Source organism: Neophocaena asiaeorientalis, unplaced genomic scaffold (assembly GCF_003031525.2).
Source record: "Neophocaena asiaeorientalis asiaeorientalis breed wild unplaced genomic scaffold, Neophocaena_asiaeorientalis_V1.1 scaffold62, whole genome shotgun sequence".
NCBI lineage: Eukaryota > Metazoa > Chordata > Mammalia > Artiodactyla > Phocoenidae > Neophocaena > Neophocaena asiaeorientalis.
The window spans coordinates 4760961-4777052 of NW_020175191.1; the positions used below are offsets into that span (position 1 = coordinate 4760961).

At 48.1% G+C, this 16092-nt stretch overlaps 1 protein-coding gene across 2 annotated transcripts in view; it reads right to left on the reverse strand.

Annotated features, from left to right (window-relative positions):
• Nucleotides 1–15862, reverse strand: part of IGSF3 (immunoglobulin superfamily member 3) — a 96534-nt gene extending 80672 nt beyond the window's left edge. For both annotated transcript variants that reach the window (XR_003005887.1, XM_024764923.1), the window contains exons 1-2: nucleotides 15811–15862; nucleotides 15017–15684 (exon numbers count right to left, since the gene is read on the reverse strand). Coding sequence is in view for 1 of the 2 variants with exons in the window: in XM_024764923.1 (XP_024620691.1) it covers nucleotides 15017–15059 (43 nt within the window). In the remaining variant the exon portion in view is untranslated. The remainder of the gene's footprint in view (nucleotides 1–15016; nucleotides 15685–15810) is intronic.
• Between the last annotated feature and the right edge of the window lie 230 nt (nucleotides 15863–16092).

The window sequence follows — 16092 nt, forward strand, 5'->3', positions numbered from 1 at the left end:
TTCCAAGAATCTAGTGCATGGAGCTGTCCCTTCTGTGTTTCCTTTTAAGAGAGAAAATGTCTTTCCCAGAATCCACTCCCCGCCCTCCCCAGAGGACTTCTCATATCTCATTGGCCAAAACGATGTCACACGTCCATATCTAGACTATGGGCACCCACGACTGGCTTGGATCCCTCAGCTTTTACCATGGAGCTTAAAGCAGAGTTACCTTTCCTTGAGTAGTTAGTTGGCAGGGAGGCGGGGAGGGAGGCATGACATTCAAAGGAAATCAGAGCTCTGCCAACAAGAAGAGAAAACAAATGGCTGTTGTGTAGGTAACCAACAGTGTCTGCCACAGGCAGGGCCCAGCGTCATGCATCCTTGCGTTTTCCCTCCCTTGCCACACCCATCCTGCACTGGTACAGCCAAACGAGGAATTATCCTGTGGGTGTGAGAAAACAGTGAGCATATAATAGAGTGGCACAATTGGACATTTGTGCATAGAAAGTGGAAAGAGGTCCATGAAATCCAAACAGATGCAAAAAAGTACTTAGCAGAGGAGGTTGGGAAGCTCCGGTCCAAACCCTAGGCTGGGCCTGACTGGCCTGACTCCCAGTTCCACGTCCAGGGAGCGGGCCCCAGGCCAGAGGGCTGGGCCTCTCCCAGCAGGGCCCAGCTGGGCCTTCTCCTCATTTCAACCCTTGCCTCCACTGGGCCAGGGGTCTACAACCAGCCCACAGCCGGTCAGGCACAAAGGAGGTTCCCAATGAGGCCTGCCAGTGCCTAGCTGGTCTCTGGGCACATCATGGGCACCATAAGTCTGTGGACCAAGAATACCTTAGCACAGGAGGTCTGGGCTCTGAAAACAAGTCCTCCCTTCACTCAGGGTCAGGGACGACTCCTTCAGCTGGGCTCACAGGTCTCTGCACCCTCATTCCTCGTCAGGCCACCCTGTTCCTATCCTTGCCTCCCAGCTCAGCTTTCCAGCACACTCTCCCAGATTCTTTGGGCTACGGACAGCAGTCCAGACCCCAAAGGCACATGCCTCCACCCTTGAGTGGAAAATGCACAAAGAACTGTATAGAAAATATACTGAACACAAGGCTCTGAAGTCTCACAGATGCCCTATGTCTGCATCACAGGTCCATGAGTTTTTACCTATTGGAAGTTTTGGAGTTCCTTTTCAAATACTGTAGAGCTGGGATTTCCGTGGCTAAAGAAAACTGTGTTGAATGCAGCCACGCTCAGAACTCATGACACGTATGCAACATTCGATACACAGTGACGGAGCAGTATTAGGTTGAACTGTATGACACTGCCGATATTCGACCGTTTTTGACCTACGAACACGGCAATGTCACACAGTTCAACCTGATATTTACTCTGTGCCAGGCAGCTGGCCTGGGACACCATGACCAACTACACAGCCACAATCCCTGTCCTGATGGAACTTACAGTCTAGTGCATTAAACCATTAACTAAAAAGTCATCTCGCGTGGGAGGGAGGGAGACGAAAGAGGGAAGACATATGGGAACATATGTATATGTATAACTTAGTCACTTTGTTATAAAGCAGAAACTAACACACCATTGTAAAGCAATTATACCCCAATAAAGATGTTAAAAAAAAAAGTCATCTCAGTTTTTAAAAAAAGAAAAGAGAGGAATACACAGTTTAGCTGTACTATTATAATTAATTATATGCGTATTTATGTGTTCACTGCCTGACTTCTTTGCACGCCTATAATCCACAAGGATGGCTGTGTCTCCTCTATATAACACACAGCCAAACACGTAGCAGAATGCACTGGATATCTGTTAAACTTATTAATTCATGTTACAGTAGACAAGTGCAGGTGCTGTGGAAGCGTCTGGCAAAGTGATCTAACTCATTTGGGGACGTAAGTGTCAGGGCCTTCACCAACTTGGAATTTCGCCAGCAAGGAGGACACCTGGTCTCTCCGAAGGACGCCAAAGTCCCTGTCCTGATAAGGCTCAATTAGGTCCTCGAAAAACAGGTCCGTATACCACACAGATATTGCCAGCAGCATAAGTACATGGGGTTTCATGGGGATTATTTAAAATACTTAATAGAACAAACTGTTTTTCAGCACATAGCCTAGTATTTCAGAAACGCCATTTACATAAACAATTGGTACGTTAATTGCAAATCATTCTTATTTCTCTCCTAAAGCAGGATGCCCCAAGGATCTTTAGTAGGTGCTCTATTAGCCTAGTCTGAGTTCCAGTATTTACTTAAAAGTTCTAACAGTGAAGTTCTGGAGAAATATTTGGTAACTCGGACATTTTTCTAATTCAAACTAATCTTCCTCGTTAGTCTACGTTGTTAGGGATTTTACGATCCCATTAAGAGAAAGCATCAAAGGCTGCCCTTAGAGTAATATTCACCGAATTCTTTTGCAGGACACTTCAGCGAGAACCAGAGCTAATATCAGAGAGTGGGTGGGAAAAAAAATAAATGACAATTTGGAGAGCAGCTGTAATCCAGTTCAACCTAATACCTGACACCTATATGAAGTCACATTCAAATTCCAAGCAAAGCACGTGAAAACTTTAGGCCCCGCACCCCTGATCTTTTGATTGACCTGACGTAATTTCATGAAAAACATCGGTGAACACCACTAACCAGCAGGCCTCCTATCTATTTTGCGGCATCTCCGTGAGAGCCAGCCCTCGACACACTGCAGAGACATCAATGAGCCTGGACAGTATCTTCATGCGTGTCTGGCCCGTCACTGCTCGCTGTACCAGCACAGAGATTTGGTAAAACACTGGTCACATTCATGGAACGTCTTAAACTCTCTTGACATAGCAAATGATCAGCAGGCCCTGTCCCCCTGCCAAAGGCAAACAAAACTCTGTCGCCAGCAAGGAGGACACCTGGTCTCTCCGAAGGACGCCAAAGTCCCTGTCCTGCCTCCTTTGCGGAACCTTGCCAATCTCTGGGATGCAGGCATGATCAGGGGCTAGGGGAGATTATGCTCTGAATGTCTTAAATGATTAGTTACTTAAAATCCTCCACCTGACTTCAGTCATTCCCCGTTACAGATGACAGAGAAAAAGCCTACTTGATTAAAGCCAAATGCCTATACATTTGAAAAAGGGAAAATATGCAGAAGAAAACAAGAGTCAGATTACTGATGGGCATAGCACCAGCCCCAGGACATCAGGGGCTGCTGAATAAATTATGACAAGGAAGCACATACATTAACCATAGATTCGCCATAAATACCTCAGCCCTTCCGGCTCTCACAGTTACTTACCTTCCCCCAAAGCATAGATTGAATCTGGCCTTGTCCTCAAGTGTGGCCTGGCTCTCCCTAGATTCCAAATATGGGAAATTACAGCTCTCCTGTGGTGGGGTAAGAGTGGGAAGGCAATGTTTGTGTTGCGTAACGTTTTAATTAAAACAAAGACGACGTACCCAGACTTTCTCTCTTCTGCTGGGAGAGTTTTCCAGGCCTCCTTCCACTCTCTCCCCACCCAGGCCATCAGTCTTTTCATCACCTCCAGAATAATTCCCCTTTAAAATAAGGGGATTATGCATAATGAGATCTGCAAAGAGTCTTCTAAAATAAATTCAAGTCTAGAGCCACATTCGTTTTCATCTACTTTCAACCTTCTTAGAAATCCACCCTTGGGCGTGGGGGGTGGAGTGGATGGACCTGGACTCGGAGTGTGAGAGAGAAAGGGGCTACTACGGGTGCTGCTTCTCCCAGCCGAGAGGTGCGGGGACACCCAGCTAAAAGTCATCCCCCATCCTGACACAGGGAAGGAGAAGGACCTGGGCCGGTGCTCCTAATGCAATCTTGCTTTTTTGTAATGCAATACCAGTAGACAGATTGCCAAACTCTCCAGCAAGCTACCTTACTGTACTGAAACATCAGAAGACCTTAAGAAACTGCTCAGCAAATCATCTCTGAACAGTGTCACGGAGGGCTGTCTAGCTTGGGGATGAGCCGAGAACAAACCTATCCGCACAGTCCCTCCTCTAATAAACCAATAGACGTGTCCATCCGCGAAGCAGAACCCCCCGACAGACAATCCATCTCCAAACCAACACAAAACCACCGTGGAACAAAAGAACTGCGGAAAACCAGAAAGGCCTCTGAGGAGAGCTGCTCGTGGGGAGAAGGCTGGCCCTGCGCACAGGCTCCTGGGAGCAGCCCTGCCTGCTCCGGGGCTCAAGCCATCGCCACCAGGCACAGCTTACAACCTGCCTGGGACCTGCAGACTTAGAGTACGTGGGCGAGAGGGGAGAAATACCAGGGACGAGGGAGAGAAGCGCAGATCGGGGCTTCTTAGGGTTCACCCCAGGTCGAGGGAAGGCCCCTGGGAAGGTGCAGATCTGGAAGAGTCCGTCAGTGTGTCCCGCGCCACCCGGCTGAGCTAACCCAGCAGCTTCCGGAAAACAACCGTGGTGAGAGCCTTGGGCTCCGGACAGGAGTTAAGGGAGGCCAAGTACCACGTAAGGGTGATCAGCCGTAACGCCACCATCCCCCTAACACCAGGGTCCTCAGCAGAAAGCTGGCTGTGGATGCTGTCTCCTATCTGATGGCAAAGTATGTGACTATTCTAGGTCTCCTTTGCTCTGACTTCCTAGAAGTTCAGAGCTAAGTATGCAATTCCCAATTCCAATACAACATCCCCAGCAGTTAATAAGCACGTCTCCCACCATCACTGGTACCCTTCTCTTACTCCTATAGGCCCTTCACCAGGCCTGCCCAGGGCATGTGTAATTCATGGCTGCTAATGAAGAGCTGGGAACAAAACAGGAAGAAAAGACTTAAGAAATAGTAAGAAAAAAGACTTACCTTAGGAAAAGAGTTCCCTTAGGTCAGAGTGTCTTTAATTAATCTTTCTATTTATTGAAGATTAAAAATACCTATCAGGTGACTACTTAAAATGTTCATTATGATTTTAGCTTTCGGTTCTTGGTGTTTGAGATAACAGAACGACGACTGCTTGTAACAGGCACTCAAATATTTGTCGAAGGAAGAGATGGAAGTCTTTTCAGGAAAGTACTGTAAGGAGATTCTAGTCGTCTCTGGATGGGTGGTAGCCAGGTCAAACCCTGATGTTTAAGAAGGCTTGGCTGCGATATGTGAATCCGACAACCACCCCTCCAAAATAGCGACTCTTTTAAAAATCAGGTCTAAAGGTGAACCATCCAGGAAACCTGCTTTTGCCCCCAGGGTTTTAAAGAAAGTCACGCCAGTGAACCTGAGAAGTAACCCAACACTTTGAAATGATCATCTTTTTACAGCAATAGTTGCTCCTGCAGGGTTAAAGAAAAAAGTTCTCTTCCTTTGGGTTAAGGCCTTGAAGGTCTGGTAGCCAGCAACCTTAAAGGTTACTCCAGTCCAGCTCACTCTAAATGGAAGAATCATGTGGGAGTTGAAAACGCAGGAAAACTTCTCATTTTTTTCCTAGTCTATGAACAAATAAGAACAGTTGATTGAATTGGATACAAAATCCAGTATTTACGACTGTCCTCTTAACAAGTTTTGAATGGGCTTTATTTTAATTCAAGATTATAACTAAGACGGTCAATAAAATATGTGTGTGCTTAATTTGTTAAATGTATGTGTTTCTAGAGAACATATTCAGAATAAACAAGTCAATTATTTCTCTTAAGTACATTAAAGCTTAAGGGTAGTGTTTTTATTATGACTCTTGCTCTTGACACAGCAAGACAAAATTATTCTGTTATATAGCTATTGAATAAGGCTCACTACTCCCCAACGATTTCACCAATTACAGCTTCTTCTAGCTATAAAATAACCAAATCAGTTCTGATATGGCCACAAAACTCAGACTGAAAAAATAGTGGAATAAATCACCCCTTTTTTTTTTTTTTTGGTACGCGGGCCTCTCACTGTTGTGGCCTCTCCCATTGCGGAGCACAGGCTCCGGACACGCAGGCTCAGCGGCCATGGCGCACGGGCCCAGCCGCTCTGCGGCATGTGGGATCCTCCCTGACTGGGGCACGAACCCGTGTCCCCTGCATTGGCAGGCGGACTCTCAACCACTGCGCCACCAGGGAAGCCCTACATCACCCCTTTAAAATCAAGTTGTTGAACAATATGCTCTGTATGAGTCCATTTATGTCGAAAAAAATCTATATTTGTGCGAGTATATGACTAGAAATTATAGAAAAAAAGCCTGAGAGAACATAGTGTATCAAACTGTAAAGAATATATTTCAGACTCAACAAGGGGCTCGGGGCAGAGAGGGGAACTTTCACTTTTTACTTTCTGTCCATACTGTTTGGATTTTTACAAGAGAACTATATTCACATGTCACTCTGTCCAAAAAATCAGAAGTCAAAGAAATAGAGCAAGCAAAAATAAGCTATCTTGTGAAGCTGCAACTAACAGCTCATCACCTTTCTGTTATGTAACATTCTACCCTGAAGCACTTTATTTGTTGTTTTAAATTATGACAAATCTTCAGTGAAAATCGAGATTTCCTTCCTGATGGGGGTGCTACATCTAAGAGGTTGTGAAATTTCATTCTCTGGAAGTCTTTAGAAAGGGTGGGTATGTGGGGTGGGGAAGTGGTAACTGGCCAGGACAGGGAAGGTGTGGTTTGCCCTGAAGCAGCGATGGTTACTCACACACAGGTCTCCAGTTCCTACTCCTCCTAAAAGCCCTCCCTAGCAACATCAAATCAAGGCTGCCTATGCAACCAGTTAATGGGCAAAAACCCCTAAGTAAGTTACGCAAGCCCCTTAGGGCTCTCAAAGTAACACTTGGGGTGAGGAAGCTGGCCACCTTACAGGTTTCAAAAACACCTCACCATGACACCACTTTCCCTAAGCTGCGGACACAGGGCTAAGGTACCTAATGGGTCCAGGCTATGTCTCCTTTGGTCACTGGCAACCCAGAGCACCAAACTAATTTTGCTTTAAAACTGGACTACTGTATCAAATGTGAGGGGTCACACTGATTACCACGTAGAAAAAACAGATTAATACTACTTAGTAAATGCTGCCTGGCTGGGAGACAGAAGATTTCAAATTTATGGGGCTCTTGGGGGAAGGGGAGTTAATAAAGGGGGTCCCTGAGAAGGAGGCAGGCAGCCCATCTCATGACATGGCTCGGTTACCAGCATAACACAAGCAGGAGCCAGTGCCCAGCTGAGAGCAGAGAAGGTGTTTGCAGAGGCTGCCATGGAAAAGGAGCAGACCGTACCCCAGAGTAGCGGAAAATGGGTGTTACAAGCAAAAGCAGAAACAAATACATGAAAATAACACCAACTTAAGGCAATTCTGAACATACTCCACTATATCAAAGAATCATAATGGGGAACTTCCCTGGTGGCACAGTGGTTAAGAGTCCGCCTGCCAAAGCAGGGGACGCGGGTTCGAGCTCTGGTCCAGGAGGATCCCACACGCCGCAGAGCAACTAAGCCCATGCGCCACAACTACTGAGCCTGTGCTCTAGAGCCTGCGAGCCACAGCTACTGAAGCCCGCACACCTAGAGCCCACGCTCCGCAACAAGAGAAGCCACCACAACGAAAAGCCCACGTGCCACAACAAAGACCCAACGCAGCCAAAAATAAATAAATAAAATAAATTTATATAAAAAAAGAAAGAATCATAATGGGAAAGTACGCATAGCTGGTATCAGATTTCTTCCCTCTGTTTTAATAAAGGGAAGGTCTGGGGACCTGTAAGTTGATGGGAAGAGGTCCCACGAGAAGACTGGACACCAGTCTCTTTGAGTTCACAGTTTTGTTAGAATGTCTTTGCTCTGATGATGTTTTGATGGACACACAAAAGCTCTTCCTTCGGTACAGAAACAGGTCCCCTTCACTTCCACTCTGGACCCCCCACCTCCAGTAATGCCCCCTGCCCTCCCTGCCACTTCTCCCGCTGGTCCTCTAGGACACCTACCTACAGCTCTCTGGTATCTGCCATCTGTCTCTGATCCAAATGCCTAGACCTCACACCAACCGACTGTTCCAGTTCTTCCCACCAGCATCTCTAAGAGCCCAGGCCCACTGACACTCGGGCTTCTCCACCCCTTGAGAAGTCTTCTCAAAACAGCCCCTTGTGCCCCGGTGTCCTCCACCCCACAATTCTGCCAGGACCTCACTCTCCTATTACTTAAATAAATGCCTAAAATTCCCGCCCATCCAGAAAGCCCTTCCAGACTGACCACTTGAGAGCTACTCCAGTCGCATCCCTCTCCTGGACAGAGCATTCCCTTCAGTCCTCCTGCTAAGCTGAAAGCAAGACCAAACTTGCCTCGCCTCTCCTTCCCCGCCAACTGTCCTTGGAGAACACGTGATATATCACTGTCTCCTTGTCCACTTGCAAAGTGATTTACCACTTTTTTTACCCCAGGGTTTAGATTATCATCTCCTGGAGGGGAGGAACATGGTTGTGTTCCAGCAAAGCCTGGATCACCTGGATGAAGGGAAATAGGGTATTCGGGTGAATTTCATAGAGGGTTAATAGAGGGTTCGGCAGAACCTTTGTTTCAACGCTCATGATCATAAAACCTATTATAAAGCTTTTTAAGATACATCTGACCACTTCCCAGCCTGAGTAGAGTTAATATAATTTAATCTTTGATTCAGAATCTTGCAGTGCCCCCAGGCTCATGACTCTCTCCTGCTACTATAATTACAGATGCGGAAGATGCAGAGACTGGGCTGATGGTGGCCTGGAAGCCAATTTCTAGAATCAATCCCTGCTACTACATCTTGTGATTTTCACCTTCCTGAAAGTGGAGCTCAAAAGTAAAAACAAGGGCTTCCCTGGTGGCGCGGTGGTTGGGAGTCCGCCTGCCGATGCAGGGGGTGCGGGCTCGTGCCCGGGTCCGGGAGGATCCCGCGTGCCGCGGGGCGGCTGGGCCCGTGGGCCGTGGCCGCTGGGCCTGCGCGTCCGGAGACTGTGCTCCGCGGCGGGAGAGGCCACAGTGGTGAGAGGCCCGCGTGCCGCAAAAAAAAAAAAAAGTAAAAAACAAAATCCCACTTAGCTGGGATGGGATTCTAGTTAAGGGAGGCCCATTGTCATGGTCTTTGTTAAGTGCCTGCCACTGTGGTCCACAATTAGTCACTTAATAAAAGGGTCTCGATGAGGGAATTTGGCAACATGTGATTTTCTACAAATATAAGCTTGGTTTTCATGCAACCATTCATTTCTTTGAAAATCAGGGTCATTCACGCACAGGTGTCCTAAATTTCCTTAAATTAAAATCCAACCCTTTACAAGGAATAGCTGTGCTCACATCAAAGCAGCAAAGAAACAGGTGTCCAATCACGGTGAATGAGGAACTCCCAAAGGAACCTACAAGTAATAATCAAGGAGCCATAATTCAGGATGCACAAGGCCAGGGACCATGGGAGGCCAGTAAGTGGAGCCACTTCATCCAGTTCCCAGGCTAGGGCTCAGTGGAAGTGGTCTGCCTGGGCTCCAGGCAGACCCAGTCTAAGCCCAAATCCCAAACTCATTACAATCTGAACTAATTCTCTGTATGCGGCATCATCCCACATGACCTGGTCCCTAAAACTACCGACAGTCATTTCTCCAATCCCTAAAGGGCCACTCTGCCACCACTATGACTGCTGACTCCTCTGCATTTGCAGGACTCTCATGGGAAGAGAATGCCCTCCCCATCCAAAGACTGCCCATTTCTGAAAGCCCAGCCCAAGTCCGCACGCATAGGTCTTTCCCAGTGACCTATGGGAAACAACAACCAGTGACCACATTGAACTTTACCTTGAACTTCCCGGGAGTCCATGGACAGATTTCAGGAGGTATGTGAACTTGAACGGGAAAAAAAATTACATCTTTATTTTCACGAACCTCTAAGTTAACTGTTCCTTAATTGTGAATGTAGGCAAGTATCATGGTAATGTTTCCAGGACCTGTGACTGTCACGATACAAATCATACATATTTTCATATCACATCACAGAGGATGCAGATACCTCAAATTATCATTTTCACCCTTCACTACAGCAAAATTACATAACTGTTAGATCTGCTGGTAGATCTTGTTATTAATGTGTTATTAAAGAAGCACATTGCTGTATCATAATTTTAAATATTTTGATGGCAGCATTTCAATATAATTGATTTTCTCTGTTATCCTAAGTTTTTATTTATGCATTTGAGAATGTTATCCTAAGAAGGGGTCCATAGGCTTCACCAGGCTGCCAAAAGGATCCATGGCACAAAACAGGTTAAGAACCCCTGGTCAGTGGAGTAAAAGCACGAGCTCTATAGCCAGACAACCTGGATTCAAATCCAGGCCCTGCCAATTTCTAGCTCTTTCCCTTTGAGCACAATGATTTGAACTCCCTGAGCCTTGAATGTCCTCATCTTGATCGAGGGAGTCAATATCGAAACAATACCTACCTTGTGAAACCATTCATTCATCAAAAATTTAACTGAATACCTACTTTGTGCCAGGCACAAGGCTGAGTTCTGGGGCTACAGTAATGAACTGGACAGAGATGGTCCCTAAGCACTTTATACGGAAGATCATGCTATATAAAGTGTTTGGCTGTGATTGGCACATAAGCATTCTATAAACACTACAGTACCACTGTTAAAACCACAATATTGAGCATTCAATTGTATGCTGATTTGCGTTGCTTCCCAGGTAACAAGTGTTGGTTCATCTAGCTCACGCCTTCCCAAAAAGGCTTCCTGGAGGCCTGGGGCGGGGCCTCATACTCAGAGGGGCAACTTGTTATATGCAAGAACACAGGATTTGAACCAAATGGCCCTGATTTCAAAACCCTGTTCTGCCACTTCCTAGCTTTGTAACTGTGCCAGAGACCAAGAGTTGTCCCCCACCAAATTCTGTCCTCTCCTTCCCCTACAATAATAGAACCCCAGTTTTGGCTGGATACTTAGAATTAAGGATGACATTTCCCAGCCTCCGTTGCAGCAAAGTATGGTCATGTGATCAAGTTCTAACCAATGGGGATATAAGCAGAAGCAATGTGTGCACGAGGGCATGCCCTTCACCAACCCTTTTCCTCCTTCGTAATGGTTGGGAATAGCACAGCCATCTTGGACCATGAGATGACCTTGGGAATAGAGGCATGAACTTGGAACAAGACAGAAAGGACCTGGATCCCCACCCCTGTGGAGCACCATTTCAAACCATTTCAGGCAAGTTCCTTAACCTCCCTGGACCTCAATATCCCCATCTACGAAAGAATGATAATATAAGGTATCTAGCTGGCAAGACTGTTTGAGGATTTAATGAGATAGGACTTGCTTCACAGTAAGGGCTAGAGTTAGGAGAGGTGATAGTACTGCTATTCTCTTGCTGCAATGACAAATGGAGGGGATTGGGACATCTGAACACAGCCCTGGGTGCCCAGGGGTGGCTCAATGATTCACACAGTTGAAAGGCATCTAAGCGAGCCTAGTCCTGACAAGAATTCCCTTCTCTGGCACTCTTGTCAAATGGTCCCCAGAAAAGGGAAGGGCACTGCCTCTGGGACAACTGTGGGGACAGTGGTGTTTGTTCATCCGTAAATCACGATCTTCATCCTCTTCCTTCCAAACCCTTCCCCCGACTACCCCAGGCCACCTCGCTGTTCTCCACTTCCTCCTCCTCCTTCTCTGCCTTTGATCACCCAGTCCTGCCTCTGAGCTCACTCCCCCCAGAACATCAAAGTCTCTTTCAATCTCTTTTGGAAGCACCCTCTGGCCTCTCCCCTAAGAAGCCTTCCCTAACTAACTGGGAAGGTCGTGATCGTTTCCCCAGTCCCCACCTATTCAAACAAGAAGCTTTTCGAACTCTACGAACGAATTTCTCTCCCACTGGAGAAGAACACAGATGACCATCTGACACCTATAAGTTCTCTGTGTTGATCCAGGGATGTCCCCATCACTTACGTTTTTCATTGCTAACACTTTCAAAGCTATTTCATCTTGCCACATTGGCACTGGTCTGGAAGGCCTAACTCCTCATGGTTGCGTAAAATCGAAATCTGCCTTATGTGCCTAAAGCTTATATTCAACTTCCCTGATTATCCCCTTCCTGCTCTTGCAGACACAAATGCTATTGTCTGCCCCACAGAGCTGTCACCTTCCCATGTCCCTGTCACTCACACAGGCTGCTCCCTGCCCTGGGCCTAGGCACAGACACAACCACCCTCTTCCCTCCTCATTCCCTCTTTCACACTCAAGCCACGTCCACACCAGCCCCTGTTCTCTACTCATCTTCTGCCCCTCCGGCTCCATCCATTCTCAGTAGCGGAGACTCTATTATCCTCTTGGCTCGACCAAGCCCATGCTTAAGACGGCTTTCGAACTGGAATAAGGGTGGCCATGGCAGCCAATGGTTGCCTAGTTGGGTGGGGCACCCAGAGCTGCAACAGGACGAAACAAGACACGGTGGTCGAGAGGGCAGGAATCAGTACCCAAGCAGGCAGAAAAAGGAGGAACCTGATCCAAGTCCTAGACATCAGGAACGGAAGGGAGCGGAAAGCACAGGTCTGATGATGTCGAGGGAGTCACAAGCATCTCAGATCTACCCTGTACGCCCCTCACATGCTGTCACAGGGTTTTCTCAAATTGCCACTTCTGGAGGTTGGCAGCACCTGTATCAGTCTCACTTTGCAGAGCACTTAAACTGGTCCTACTTTTTACATACAAAATTTTATTCCAAGCGTGTGACCCACCTGGACACAAAACCTTGAGAGTCTCTGCTATTTTCAATTCATATTACACATTAATTTTCATTACACGGCCAGAATGCTGACACATGAATCCGATCACACCAGATCGCAAGCAAGAAATAAGACCCCAACCTGGGTTTTGCTCCCTCCACAAAGACCTTCTAGTCTCCAAGGTTAACAAAGTAGTAGCGAGGCCCCCTCCCTGCCATGCTGCCAGCTATCAAGTGATAAGAAAAGGTGAGATTTCACCAGTGGGGATCAAAAACCCAGGCGTGTCCAGAGTTCTAAACCTCCCCACTCTCACCCAGGTGTGCTCTTCGGCCGCCGTTCCCCTTTGACACCACCTTGACACTCATTTTCCTCCATGGTACCTGTTTATACTTGAGGCTGGGAGTGGAGGAAAGATACTAGTGCCCAGTGCCAGGGCTCCACTCCAGGGTGGCCCAGAGGGTGAAGAGAAGGGGAACCAGCCGGCAGCCTTACATTTCTGGAGCAGCCAGGAGAAACAAAAAGCACAAATGTCACATTGCCTCGTTTGCCCATTGGTGATTCCTTCTCCTGCCCTGGGCCCCACCCTTCCACTCGGTCCTCTTTCCCGCCTTAGCCACACCATCAACCCCGTGCCCAAGCCTCCCGGAGGGCTCACCTGTTTGTCCTCTTGTATCCACATGAATCACTAATTACTGATTTAAACCCACACACTAAGTGAATGACAAATACCAATACAATACTTAGGACTGGCGAATGGAGAGCTACCTGTCTTCTTGACTCTGCCCGAGCATACAGGAGACACAGAGACACCATATCCTGACCCACACCTGAACGGAAGACTGACTAAGCTTGCCGCCAGACTGGGTGTCCCTGTGAGTGCTGAGGCGGGGAAGGCAGAGCTGGCAGTGATGAACTCACACACCGGTTCTCCAACTCAGCTCCACGCTGGAATTGTCTAGGAGAGCTAAAAGACTCATGCCTGGGTCACCTTCCCAGAGAATCTGGTTTAATTGGTCTGCGGCCACTGCCTGGACATCGGGATTTTTTAAAGCTCCCCCAGTGATTCTAACATGCTCCCAAGTTTGAGAACCACTGATGGCACATACTTACGTGCTCCAGACATTTTTCAAAGCAGTCAAGACCTTCAGGACACCTTATAGCCTTTAACTGTCAAGATAGCCCTTGGCGGTACACCCCATTTTACTGTGATTCAGACGTCAATCATAGTCAGGCTGAGATCTGAACTCAGGTTCTCCACCGCAAAGTCCACTCTCTTTCCACTCTTCTGTGAACTCTTGCAAGGGTGTAGACAACACATGAAAGCAATCTCCACTGCCACTAGGTCACAATAAGTCCCATAAATGCAAGACACCTAGATGTGGAGATGCAAACACCACACGCAGCAGTGATAACCTCTTCTGAATGCAGGGGACTGAGCTGAACCCAGGGGGCAGTAGGGTGTGCTCACGTGCGAGGTCTAAGGCAATGGAGGGAGAGGATGCATCAGATCCTGGCCAGGGAGCTTATCCTAGACCCAAGATGTGTCCTGAGATACCACACTTAAGAGTAAGACAGCATTCAGTGGCATGAAAAGCACTGTGGAATCAGAGAATGTCGGGCAAAGGGGGGACTTTTCAATGGGAGGGAATCTTAAGAGAGGTGTCAAGGGTTCACCTCTCAGGCCCCAGTTTCTCCATCCCGATCTAACCATCCTAACCTTCTGTGGGGTCACAAAACCCAATCCTAGCACAGCCTCTACCAGGCACCACTCCTCCAGTCTCTCTTCCCCCCAGAACTACGATCTGAGCTTCTTTGGTGAGGGGACATATGACTAGACCCTCAAACATTTTTAGTCTACTGATCACTTAGGTAGGGCAAAGCATCCCTTCAAGCCCTATTCCACCCATGCTTACTTCCCCCTCAAAAAAGACCAAAAAACACCATCATTATCACCAAACCAACTTTGCTGAGAGTGGGAATGATGCTGCCAGTTCGGATCGGATGAGGAATTGACGTGGACTGACACAGACATGAAGACGCCGAAGCACCAGGTTTATAAAATACAAGAAACCAATCCACGATCCACATGGAGTCCCTAAAGCGTCGATACAGATGAGGGACCCCACGGCGGGGCCCGGGACGGACACTGAAGGACAGCAAATGTTCCTTCTTAAAGACAACAAACGATGTGCCACCTTTCCTCCTGGGTCAGAAATGGGGCTCTATTCCAACCTGTGACACACACCGCTGCCTCCCGGGGCCCCCCAAAGCCGAGTGTTGATGGGAAAGAACCACAAGGAATGACAGGAACCAAGAGCAGGTTAAACTTTCACATGGATCGCGCTGATAAGTAGCAGCCACTTACCCAGCACAGCCAGACAGCTCAGCACTGGGAGAACGCACTTCATGTCGGCAGCTGAGAGGAGACACAACACAGGGCGCTTCCTCTTCTCCCAGCACTTAATCTCTCATTTCTGGCAATCCACTTAGAGCTCCAGAAGACAGTTTTGGAAACAGAACTTAACTCAGGGAATGAGAACAGGTTAAAGAGCTCAGCAGGAGGCAGTGGGGGAGGGGAGGCGGGTGGCAAGTGTTAAACTCCCCTAGGCTAAAGGAAGGGTCCAAAACAATTCGGACGGCGCTGGAGGCTCCTGCCACATCCTGTGCCTTGTGGTTTCCACTGTAATTGTAGATTGCGGTGGATTAATCCTCAAGGAAAAGGAAAGAAAGAGTCTGAGAAAATCCTTTCATCCACTGATTATACAGAAATGTCCTTGGCTTCGCAGTGAAGGTGTCTGTAATCTCCCTCATTCGGATTCCCCAAAGGGAACGGGGCAGGTTTTGTCAAAACCTTTGACAGCCAAATCGCCCTGGTCGGCATCGACTGCTCTGGGTTTCTTCATCAAAAAGTCCGTCTCCATGCATGATGGTGGATCACGGGTCTGCCACCTGCCCCAGACCTGCCCGCAACACACGAAGCAAGTTGGCCTTCGTTCGGCAGCCCTGAAGCGGTCCCACAATGCCAGCAGCTTTCTAAAACAAACACAACAGAGATTTATCAAAGGCAAGCACGGCCGCCGCAAAAGCGAGAGGGGCTGAGCGCCAAGCTGGTCCCGGCACCTGGTCCTGGACCAGGACGGTCAACCTTTGCAGTCTGACCTTGGCCAAGTCGCCACCTTAGCCTCCACTTCAGTTTCCCCGCACAGAGCCGAGCAATTGTGGGAAGCCCGATCGTTCCTGCAATACTTTCACCAAATGCTTCACTCCTGGGAATTCCTTCCGCCTCCCACCGAGCCCCGGCGCCGCGGGTAGCCCCACCCTCCGCGGGGGCAAATCGGGAAGAGGCTCCGAGGTGGGGCCGCCACTCCCCGTTCCACCCCTGGCCCTCGCCCCAACGTGGGAGCTGTGCGCGCGCCGCGTCCCAGGTGGCCCCGCTATTGT